The 11,415-nt window shown below is 60.3% G+C and overlaps 1 protein-coding gene across 1 annotated transcript; it reads left to right on the forward strand.

The window, feature by feature from the left end:
* Window positions 1-240: 240 nt before the first annotated feature.
* trpc5a (transient receptor potential cation channel, subfamily C, member 5a) lies at window positions 241-11,415 on the forward strand. The gene is made up of 17 exons (XM_085902803.1): window positions 241-387; window positions 5,176-5,217; window positions 5,474-5,827; window positions 5,897-6,013; window positions 6,202-6,264; window positions 6,354-6,491; window positions 6,575-6,781; window positions 6,956-7,093; window positions 7,287-7,485; window positions 7,561-7,700; window positions 7,967-8,167; window positions 8,325-8,446; window positions 9,148-9,343; window positions 9,462-9,671; window positions 9,917-9,958; window positions 10,089-10,178; window positions 10,480-11,415. Exons 2-17 carry the CDS (start codon window positions 5,185-5,187, stop codon window positions 11,413-11,415), a joined length of 3,186 nt encoding a protein of 1,061 aa, XP_085758929.1. The 5' UTR covers window positions 241-387; window positions 5,176-5,184.

Here is an 11,415-nt window from a genome sequence, read left to right on the forward strand (position 1 = left end):
CCTGTAGCTGCTGCACGCCGCTTCCCGACACACGCATGCGCGCACCGACGCTTCGCCTGCCCCAACGCACAGAAAGGATGGCACGCGCCGACCGACAGACGCGGCTGCGGCCGAGTCCCCAGCACCAAGAACCGCTCCGTCCCAGTCCAGGCGGCGCGGCCCGGACGAGTTGATCCCGCGGAAAGCAAGAGGAAAGGGGCGGGGGAGGGAGGAGCGGGGTGGCGGTGCGCGCGTGTGTGTGTGTGTGTGCGTTAGGAGATCCCGCGGGAAGGAGAGACGTACGGACAGACAGAGACACTCTGAGGAAGGAAGCTAAGCGACGCACGTCAGGCGCAAGGTACCAGAAGGGACTCATTTGGAGGATATTTACATGCCTCTCGCCAACAGGTAAGACAACTTTCCTCCTCCTCGCACCTGATCGATTTATGGTGCGCGTATGTCAAGCCGACGGGGACGATGCATGCTAGCGCAAATCCAAAAGCAACGGGGAAAGTGTTGGCTTCAGCGCAGAAGCAGGCGAGTGGGCGCTCGAACGGGCGGGCGCTCGGGGGGGGGGGGGGGGGGGCTACTCCACGCCCCACTCAATACGAGGGGTGCTGCGGAGTTTCCGTGGGTCTTGGCGGGTTTTGCGCGCGAGATGGCGGTGGAGCACGCTGGTGCGCCACTGCAGTCGACATCGGCGTGCGCGTCAGCGCTTGTGCACGAAGGGGCCAGGCACACGCAGATGATGGATGGCGCTGCAGAACCAGCGTCTTAGCTGCACGTGAAACACTTCGTCCAAAAAAAAAAAAATACTCTTCTCCACCTGCTCTTAACACGCATGCGCAGTGCCCCAGCCGCGAAATGGCTCGTTCCAAAAAGAAGACGTGGTCTTTACGGTCTTGTTCACTTTCAGTGGCTTCGCCGAAAAGAATCAAGGCCTTCGTTTTGGAAAAGCGATCAGCCTCGACAGATATTGCTAGATCGCCGTTTCAAAATGCTCACGTCAGCAGTATTGATATGCAACGTTAGAGAGCAAGCAAGGCGCAGATATGAATGATGGACGAGCTCTTACTTGGCTTCACTCCAAAAGGTTTACGTCGGTCGTAATGATCCGGACCCTTGTTGATGTACATGGTGGATAGTGCACGAAAGGGCCCGAACGGAAGGACTGGACGGGAAATGGCAAGCCCGCCGCGTCCTGCATTGGGAGCCTGCTGCGATGCGCCGTGACGCGACGTGACGTGACGCGACGCGACGCGACGTATTGCTATGTTTTCCTTCCTATTTTGAGAGCGACTTTTTGGAAAGATGGGCGAGCGCAGCTCGGCACAAAGTCTCAAATGTGTTTTTTTGCTGTGTGACCTGCGCGGGCTCCCTCCGGCCTCCTTTCCTCTCGCACACCTTTGGCTGGAGAGCAGAGAGAGGAAGGGTTTGCGCCGTTTCCCTGGCTGGCACTTTTTGCGGCATGCAGGCGGCCTCCTTCCTTCCTTTTTTGCTTTTGACGAACACTCCTTCTTATCTCCTCTTCTTACAAAGGCTCACGGTTTCACCCGGGTCTAAACTCAAACCCTCATCCCTTTTTGTTACTTCGGCGGCAGCCGCCACGCGACCGTGCGCATGCTCTTTCTTTCTTTCTTTCTTTCTTTCTTTCTTTCTTTCTTTCTTTCTTTCTTTCTTTCTTTCTTTCTTTCTTTCTTTCTTTTAGCGCAGCCAGACCCCGCCCCCCGCCCCCCCTGCCGTGGCTGAAGGCAAACGGGTTCAGATGGAGGTTAAACTGGTTTAATCGCGCCGTCGCCTCCCGCCTCCTCACTCCACTTTTGCTCTCCTTCCGCATCGCTGTCGGGAAGCATTAGCTAATTTGATTTTGAAGCAGAAAATATGGTGGCCATCGTGACGGACGGCCGCAAGTGTCATTAGGCGTCGAGTGGGACCTCGGCGTACTTGCGTCACGACCCGAAGATCCCGGACCCTCTTGCGACGACAATAAACGCGCTGTCACTTTCACCGCCTCAAAAATATGACTTTTGGCCAATACTGCTTGGAAACGATTAGTCTTTTCATGGGGTTTTATGCGGGGGGGGGGGGGGGTCGTTTGGCCTCTGCGGCGGTTCGTCGGTCCCGCAGCTAATGGACTTCTGTAATCAAGCGATGGCGCTCTATCAGTGATGTCACGCTCGCAATGCGCCGCCTCCGCGAGGACGATCAAAGTCAAATTTTGCAACCAACAGACATCGATGCAGCAAAGAATAAAATAAAGTACAGCCTCGTTAGAAGACAAGCCTGCGATCACATACATCACGGCCGAGGGGACGGAGGATTTTGCCAAACAACCTTTGAGCAAGTCCGTGAAAGTGGGAGTGCAGACCCCAATTGGATCGTGTCTCAGAAGAGAAAGGAGCATGAGGGAACCATTTCCAAAAGGGCAAAATTCAAAGTGTTGCTTTTGCAAAGCTTTCAAAGTCCGCACAAAGCGGCGGGCTGTGCGTCGTCAACATAACGTGCGACCCCCAGGGGGCGCTTGCCGCATATCATCCTTTACGACGCTGGCGTGCTGCCATTTCCTCAAGAGGGATCAATGAGAGTGTTTGCCTCAAGGGCGCCAAGGACAAAAAAAAAAAAAAAATCTCAAACTCGTTTCATCATCCACCTGTGAAGTCGGAAGGCTTCAGTGGCACATTTTGCTCGGTTCTATTGCAATTTTGTACGATAGATGGTGCTTGGGGGGGGGGGGGGGGCAGAGCGTTCTTTTCCCTAGCTCACGAGAGCAAACGCCCTGTGTGAAGCGAGAGGTCAGCTTTGAGGAACAGGCGGCGCTTGTCAAGTTGCCACGAGTGGCGAGACGGCATCCGGCCCAGCGGCGGCCTCGACACGGAGATTGCGATCTTGGCAATTTTGCCAATCAAGCCACTTGGCCCTACTCGGTCCTCGACCCCCTCCCGAGGGCTCCACTGACGACCGGGTTCCGGTTTGATGTCACATTTCACTTGAACATGTCAGCGTGCGTCCGGCAAGTAATGAGCGAGGCTTATTGGAATGGTCTTCCTCCATTAAGGCTTCTATCATGTTTCATTTCCTCGTCCTTTTGACTCTCGGGCCAATCCCAGATACGAGGTTTTGGCCACTTTGCGATCTAACCAAGGACACGTTTGGGTGTCTGTGGACGTCACCACGAGAGGTCAATCGGGCCCAGAGCTGCTATGAGGCCTTTTGACGCTCAACCGGGCAAAGCGTTAAGGCGTCACCACGGAAACCGGCGTAGAGGCTCGCTTCCGCTCGCGTAGGAGCGTCGCGAAGGGAAGCGGCTGACATTCGTGGCCGAGAGGAGGCGAAAGGCGACGCGCTCTTTGGTCGTTCTTGTCGTCCATCACAGTGAGCTGCACCGTGGCGATTCGTTTAGGCCGGAGGAGGCAAATCAATATCCCACGCTTGAAGCCCACCCGCTAGCATAAGGCGGAATTGAGGAGACGTTTCTGCAGCCTCCACAGCAAAAGAACAAGAGCGGGAGCCAGTTGAAGGGAAAAGCGGCTGCAATTGTGTTGAAAAGGCAAAAAAGCTGAGGGAGGGAGGGAGGGAGGGAGAAAATCTTTGGCTGATAAAAGGTTGCCATCAATTGTATGCAAAGAGAGGGAGGAAAGGAAGAAAGGAAGGAAGGAAGGAAGGAAGGAAGGAAGGAAGGAAGGAAGGAAGGAAGGAAGGAAGGAAGGAAGGAAGGAAGGAAGGAAGGAAGGAAGGAAGGAAGGAAGGAAGGAAGGAAGGAAGTCGGTTGACTCAAGAGGCAGTAGCTTGACGCAACGGCAGCCTCAACACTTGCACAATATCTGCAAGTGGCCTCAGAGGCCGAGTGACGACGGGGAGGTAAAGTGGAAGTGAAGTGAGGAAGGGACAAACACCACGTGCTAACGGGGAAGGTGGGAGAGCACGGCTGACGCCAGCCGCTCCTATTCGGGGAAGGAGGCAGGAAGGTCAAACATGCGCCGCCGGTCAACGGGCCGCCGGTCAACGGGCCGCCGGTCAACGGGCCGCGGTCAACGGGCCGCCGGTCAACGGGCCGCCGGTCAACGGGCCGCCGGTCAACGGGCCGCCGCTCGCTTTGCGGCGCTACTGATGGTCAGGAGCGCCTCGGGGTTCCGTGTCTCGCCATGGATCCAACCCGCGCCCTCTGGGTCGAGATCGGAGCACACTCGCTCAACTCGACAAAGAGGAACCCCCAAAGCAGAGTGTTGGCAGCCGCACGGGGTTGCGCTATCTTCACTAGTGTCGGCGGCCCCGTCCGTCTCCCCAAATGCCTCGCGCTTCTAAATTTAGAGCGTTACGCAACAAAAAGGTTGCATCATCGGGTAACACACTTTCTGGATTGGCTCGCTTTCCCTCAGCCCTTTTCATCTGGTAAAGATGTTTGTTTGTCAGCCTCAAGCAAAGGTCACAAGTAGAGGACGCCATCGTTTTTATTTATTCACTTGCCATTTGTCATCTCGGGCGGGACAGACGACAGACGGGACACTTGGACTGACTTGTCAAGCGAGCGCTATTTGGAGGCGCCAATGGCGTAGGTTGGAAGCAAAGAGCTTTGGTGCCAAGCTACGGGGAGGGAGGGCCAGCTCAGGGGAAGCGAGCGCTGAGCGTGTGGGGGGGGCTCAGGTGGAGCTTTTGCTCGTCAAGTGCGGGCCGGACAGACACACAGTGAGAGGTCTACGGAGCCCAGGCGCGTGTCCAGCCCGGAGGGCCCAGCCAAGCAGATGAGCGCTCCAGAGGGCGGCGGAGTCCAAGCAGATGAGCGCTCCAGAGGGCGAGGCCAGCTCAAATAGTCTGTCACATCTCAACAGGTGCAAGTTGCAAAAAACAAAGCCAATAGCCTCTGGAGGCGGGCGGGCGGGCGGGCGGCCGGGCACCAGCCTGCTTCTGCAGCAACGCTAGGCAAACGACACTCCCTTGCGAAGCCACATAAAGCCTCGGGTGCCGATCCGTAATCTGCTCCTCTGGAGCCAACGCGCACCTTTGCAGACGAGACGGGAAGGCGTCGACGACAGGCGCGTGACCTACTCGAGTTGCCCGACTTGTTGCAAGCTAGAGAAGCCAAATGACGTTTGGAGCTTCTTGCTTTTATTGCGCGGACAGCACGAGGGACTCGCTGGGCACCGACGTCGCCGAGCGTGTGTGGGGAGTCATCGGTCCGGTGTCTTGTCTCCCCGCCAGATCGTCCAAATGAATCCCATGACTCAGCTCTACTACAAGAAGGTGAGGACCAGCCAGCTAGCCAGATAGCCAGCCAGCCAGCTAGCCAGCCGGCAAGCCAGCGAGCCAGCTAGCTAGCAAGCTAGCAAGCCAGCCAGCTAGCCATCTAGCCAGCCGGTCAGCAGGCTAGCTAGCTAGCAAGCTAGCAAGCCAGCCAGCTAGCCATCTAGCCAGCCGGTCAGCAGGCTAGCTAGCCAGCCGGCCGGCCGGCCGGCCGGCCGGCCAGCCAGCCAGCTGATGCGGTTTGTCTTCCCTCAAGGCGACGTACTCGCCATACCGCGACCGCATCCCGCTGCAGATCGTGCGGGCTGAGGTGGAGCTGTCGGCAGAGGAACGCGCCTACCTGACGGCGGTGGAGAAGGGCGACTACGCCGGCGTCAAACACGCGCTCCGCGAGGCCGAAGTCTACTACAACATGGACGTCAACTGTCTGGACCCGTTGGGCCGCAGCGCGCTGCTCATCGCCATCGAGAACGAGAACCTGGAGATCATGGAGCTGCTCCTGGACCACGGCATCCACACCGGCGATGCCCTGCTCTACGCCATCCGCAAGGAGGTGGTGGGCGCCGTGGAGCTGCTGCTGTCGCATCGCCGGCCCAGCGGCGAGAAACAGGTGCCCGTTGACAAAAACAGGTGCCCAGGGGACACAACGGCAAAAACAACTTTGGCGTGCTCCGGACAGGTTCCCTCGCTGATGATGGACAGCCAGTTTTCGGAGTTCACCCCCGACATCACTCCCATCATGCTGGCCGCGCACACCAACAACTACGAGATCATCAAGCTGCTGGTGCAGAGGAAGGTAAGCGAGGGCCAGCGCGTGGGCCGAGCGGCGGGCATCGCTTCGGGCCGAGCGGCGGGCGGGCATCCCTCCGGGCCGAGCGGCGGGCGGGCATCCCTCCGGGCCGAGCGGCGGGCGGGCATCCTTTCGGGCCGAGCGGCGGGCATCCCTTTGACCTGCGCGCCTCTCCTCTCCCGCCCTCCTGTTAGGTGACCATTCCCAGGCCGCACCAGATCCGATGCGACTGCGTGGAGTGCGTCTCCAGTTCGGAGGTGCCCCGAGTCACGAGCGGCGCAGCGTTCCCAAATTGCCAAAGTTGCCAGGCCACGCACGGCATCCACGCCTCCCGTCTGGTCCGCAGGTGGACAGCCTGCGGCACTCGCGCTCTCGACTCAACATCTACAAGGCCTTGGCGTCGCCGTCGCTCATCGCGCTGTCCAGCGAGGACCCCATCCTGACCGCCTTCCGACTGGGCTGGGAACTCAAGGAACTCAGCAAGGTCCGCCTTTGTTTTGTGGCCAATTGCTGGCAAAATTCCATCGCGCCGAGTTGAGCTTCCTGCCTCCCCGGCCGGCCGGGCAGGTGGAGAACGAGTTCCGCCAGGAGTACGAGGAGCTGTCGCAACAGTGCAAGCGTTTTGCCAAAGACCTTCTGGACCAGGCCAGGAGTTCCAGAGAGCTGGAGACCATCTTGAACCACCGGGACAGCGACCAGAGCGAGGAGCTGGACCCCCGACAGTGCCACGACCTGGCCAAGCTCAAGCTGGCCATCAAATACCACCAAAAAGAGGTACGGCATCCCAAAGGGGCCAAAGGCTTGGGCTGGGGACGGCCCTATTGCCATCTTGCCTTCTGGCACGGAAAGCTTTCCTTTGTTGCCTCGGTTCAACCAGTTCTTTCTCCCGCGTGTCTTTGCATTGCGGATCCACGTGCACGACGGTGACCGGTCCGTCTGTCTCGGCAGTTTGTGGCGCAACCCAACTGCCAGCAGCTGTTGGCTACGCTGTGGTACGACGGCTTCCCGGGCTGGAGGCGGCGCCACTGGGCGGTCAAGCTGGTCACCTGCTTCATCATCGGACTCCTGTTTCCCGTCTTCTCATTGGTACGCGGCGGCGGCGGCGGTGCGCTTTGAGGGCGTAGGAGCGGCGCGCCCCCGTCTCCTCGCCCCCGTCTCCTCGCCCCCGTCTCCTCGCCCCCGTCTCCTCGCCCCCGTCTCCTCGCTCACGTCTCCCGGCTCTCTCTTTCTTTCTTTCTTTCTTTCTTTGGTTCTTTCTTTCTTTCCCTGCCTGGCGCAGATCTACCTGTTGGCTCCCAAAGGCGCGCTGGGGCGCTTCATCAAGAAGCCCTTCATCAAGTTCATCTGTCACACGGCGTCCTACCTGACCTTCCTCTTCCTGCTCCTGCTGGCCTCGCAGCACATCGCCCGCACCAACCTGCACATGCAGGGCCCGCCGCCCACCGTGGTGGAGTGGATGATTCTGCCGTGGGTGCTGGGTACGCCAAGCCTGAGCCAGCGACCTTAGTTCAAAATGTCAAGAAAGCGTCTGCGTGTGTGCGCGCGCACTTTAGGATTCATCTGGGCAGAGATCAAAGAGATGTGGGACGGAGGCTTCACAGAGTACATCCACGACTGGTGGAACCTGATGGACTTTGCCATGAACTCCCTCTACCTGGCCACTATCTCACTGAAGATCGTGGCCTATGTCAAGGTAACGCCGAGCATCGGGCGGGTTCGGCCTCTGTGCTCGAGGGCGTCGTCAAGGTGCTTTGAACAGCAAACGAGAGCGCGCTCGCTCGCTCGCTCGCCAGACGCCGAGCCATCTGCGGCATCTGTGAGCTGCTGCCGGCCGCTTAGCCGCCCTCCCTCCCTCCCTCCCTCCCTCCCACACACCCCCTGTGTGCCTTTCCACATCATGCGTACGTCCACCCGGCCTGGCGTTTCCTTCCGTGCGCTTGATTTGTCTCTCTCGGCCAGTACAACTCATCTCGGCCCCGGGAGGAGTGGGAGATGTGGCACCCGACGCTCATCGCAGAGGCTCTGTTCGCCATCGCCAACATCTTCAGCTCGCTGCGACTCATCTCGCTCTTCACCGCCAACTCGCACCTCGGGCCCCTGCAGATCTCCCTGGGCAGGATGCTGCTGGACATCCTCAAGTTCCTCTTCATTTACTGCCTGGTAAATTACCGCTGCCCCGAAGGGAGCCTCACCCCTCCCCTCCCCTCCCCTCCCCGTGACGCCGTTCCGGCCAAGGCTGCGTCACGTTGGCGTCGTCTTTGGCCAGTGGCGTGCCAAGGGCGCTGAGCAGGCGCCTTTGCCATTCCTCCCCGCACAGGTGCTGCTCGCCTTCGCCAACGGCCTGAACCAGCTCTACTTCTACTACGAGACCACGGCTTCGGAAGAGCCCAACAACTGCAAGGGCATCCGCTGCGAGCGGCAGAACAACGCCTTCTCCACGTAAGTGGCCGTTCCTGTGTTGGCCTGCTCTGGCTTTGGACGGTTCGATGTGCAAAATCGAGAGAGGACGTTGCGCTCGCGAATGCAACCCCCCCTCGCCCGCGCCTCATCTGTCCATCACGCCGCATCAACGCGTCGGCGTGTTTGACACCGAGGCGAGGCGTCTGCGCGAGGCGCGTCTGCGGAGGCGGCAAAACAACTGGCTCGGGAACATCTCCGCCATGACTGACAGATGACCGTCGGCGCCGCCGGGAGGGGGGAGGGGCTTGTCGCATGAGTAAACGCCGAGTCGTCACGTGGCGTCTTTCTCGCTTTGCAGTAACGACGCTCTGTCGCCTCCCCGGGTCAGCACGGAATGAATAGTACAAATACTTCTATCTATGGGCTTTGCTGGCCGCTTGCTTCATCAAAGTTTTGCCGAAAGAGCAGAACTCTTTCTCAGTCATAAATTGCAGAGCAGCGTACGCAGTCCAGATGGGGCCCGGCTTCGGGCGGGCGGGCAGCCAGGCAGGCAGGCAGGCAGGCAGCCAGGCAGCCAGGCAGGCAGGCAGGCAGGCAGGCAGGCAGGCAGGCAGGCAGCCACGCAGGCAGCCAGGCAGGCAGGCAGGCTTTGCGCATTGGCAAAGCAAAGCAAAGCAAAGCAAAGCACCACGTGAGCGGTGAGCTGGCATTGGCAGCTTGTTCCCTGCGTCCGCCTCCAGGCTCTTTGAGACGCTGCAGTCGCTCTTCTGGTCAATATTCGGTCTGCTCAACCTCTACGTCACCAACGTGAAAGCCCGCCACGAGTTCACCGAGTTTGTGGGCGCCACCATGTTCGGGACGTACAACGTGATCTCGCTGGTGGTGCTCCTCAACATGCTCATCGCCATGATGAACAACTCGTACCAGCTCATCGCCGTGAGTGCCGCCGCCGCCGCCGCCGCCGCCGCTGCCCCTTTTTGACCTTGCCTGCCTGCCCGCCTGCCTGATGCCTGCCGCTTGCCCCCCGCCCGGCCCATCGTCGTCTGGCCATCAGGACCACGCTGACATTGAGTGGAAGTTTGCCCGCACCAAGCTGTGGATGAGCTACTTTGACGAAGGAGGAACGCTGCCGCCCCCGTTCAACATCGTTCCCAGCCCCAAGTCCGTCTGGTACCTGCTCATGTGGCTCCACAACAAGCTGTGCGGCCGAGGCCGGCCGCCCGGGGACGACCCGCACAAGTGCGAGAACCTGCGAGAGTTCACGGTGAGTGGAGCCGAGGCTGAGCGTGTCGCTAAGGAGGAGAGCTCCGCTCGCCGACACACGCACGCACGCACGCACGCACACAGACGCACTCGCTGAGTTACGTAAGATGAGCAGCCCACACAAGTTGACCGAAGAGCTCCGACTGCGTTTCTAAATTCAATCCATCGGTGCACGCCAGAACCGCCGAGGCTCAAACTGAAAATGTCAGTCCCTGATTATTTGGACTTGTCACTCCCTCTCCGTAGGAGCGTCACGCCGACAGTCTGATACAGAACCAGCATTACCAGGTGCGTAAGCCGGGTTTCCGCAAAGAGGACCGACACCGAACGCTGGTTCGGGGTATCTGACGCCGACGGATTCTTTGTAGCCGATCTCGGTGCTTGCGTGGGGGTCTCGCTAAAGCGCCCTTTTCAACAGGAGGTGATCCGAAACCTGGTGAAGAGATACGTGGCCGCCATGATCCGCAGCGCCAAGACGGACGAGGGCCTGACGGAGGAGAACTTCAAGGTGGGCCTATTTTTCCCTCATTCCGGTGGATCCGTCATCCTGATCCGACCGCACGACCGGGGATCTTTGGCATGATGAACCAATGGCCGGCCACTTCTTAAGTTCCCGTCATCTTTGGCCGAGAGAAGTCAGGACAGTTTGGAAAGCACACTGTGCTGAAAAAACTCCTTCTGCTGCCCCCCCCCCCCCCTCCTCCTGGTCCCGCTCCCGCTCCATTTTTAACCTTTGAAAGCCGAGTCGTCTTCGCTGTGCAAAGCGCCTGCAGGCTCTTCATGGAGCGACATTTTGCGTTTGTTTCCAGGAGCTCAAGCAGGACATCTCCAGTTTCCGTTACGAGGTCCTGGATCTTCTGGGCAACCGGCGTCCTCCTCGCCGACACTACTCCTCCTCCAGCGACATGGCACGAGACGACGGCGGCGGCGTGGCCTCGGAGGACGACAGCGAGCCGGGCGACCAGAGGGCAAAGGGCGTCGGCTTCACCGTGCCGCTGGAGGAGGAGGAGGACGATTGCCAGCCGGCGCCCGCGCTCGGCGTCTCCGCCTTGGTACGCTCCATTTCCGGGATGAGCCGGGCAGGGGAGGGGGAGGGGGAGGAGGGCCGGGCCGAGGAGGGCCGGGCCGAGGAGGGGGAAGAGAAACCCAAGAGCAACGGGCTGAAGACGGCGGCGCTCCCGCCTTCCGGCGCCCTAGCGTCGCCGTGGCTCTCGTCCTCGCTCTCCACCTCGCTGGCTCGCACCAAGAGCCGGCTGCAGCGTCTGCCAGCGGCGGCCAAGACGGACTCCTTCAAACGCCTCTCGGTGCTCTTCTCCCGCTCCAAGCGCTCGGCCCTGCCCCTGCGCTCGCTGCCCCTGCGCTCGCCGCCCTCCTACACCATCTCCGACGGGCTGCTCCTCCCGCGGGGGGGCCGCGCCGACTCGGGACCGCAGCGCGTGACCGGCAGCGAGACCCGTCTGAACCGGGTGGGCCGAACAAACGGACGCGACGCGCTCCTGACGCTGCCCCCGCCTCCGCCTTGTCCCTGCCAGTCGCTGCACTGCGCGTCCAACATGTCCGAGTCCAGCTCGCGTCTTTTGGACTCCAGCGAGGACATTTTCCAAGGTGGCGGCGGAGTGGAGGCGACGGGCGGCGGGGGTGGCGGCAGAGGACTGATGATGATGGGCGGCTGGGTGGGACCCTGCGACGACGCGGCGGAGGACGGCCGCGAGCTCGCGGAGGACTCGGTCAGCACGCAGCTCTAG

This window comes from Syngnathus leptorhynchus, chromosome 2 (genome assembly GCF_054491065.1).
Source record: "Syngnathus leptorhynchus isolate UIUO chromosome 2, UIUO_Slep, whole genome shotgun sequence".
In the NCBI taxonomy this organism is placed as follows: Eukaryota; Metazoa; Chordata; class Actinopteri; order Syngnathiformes; family Syngnathidae; genus Syngnathus; species Syngnathus leptorhynchus.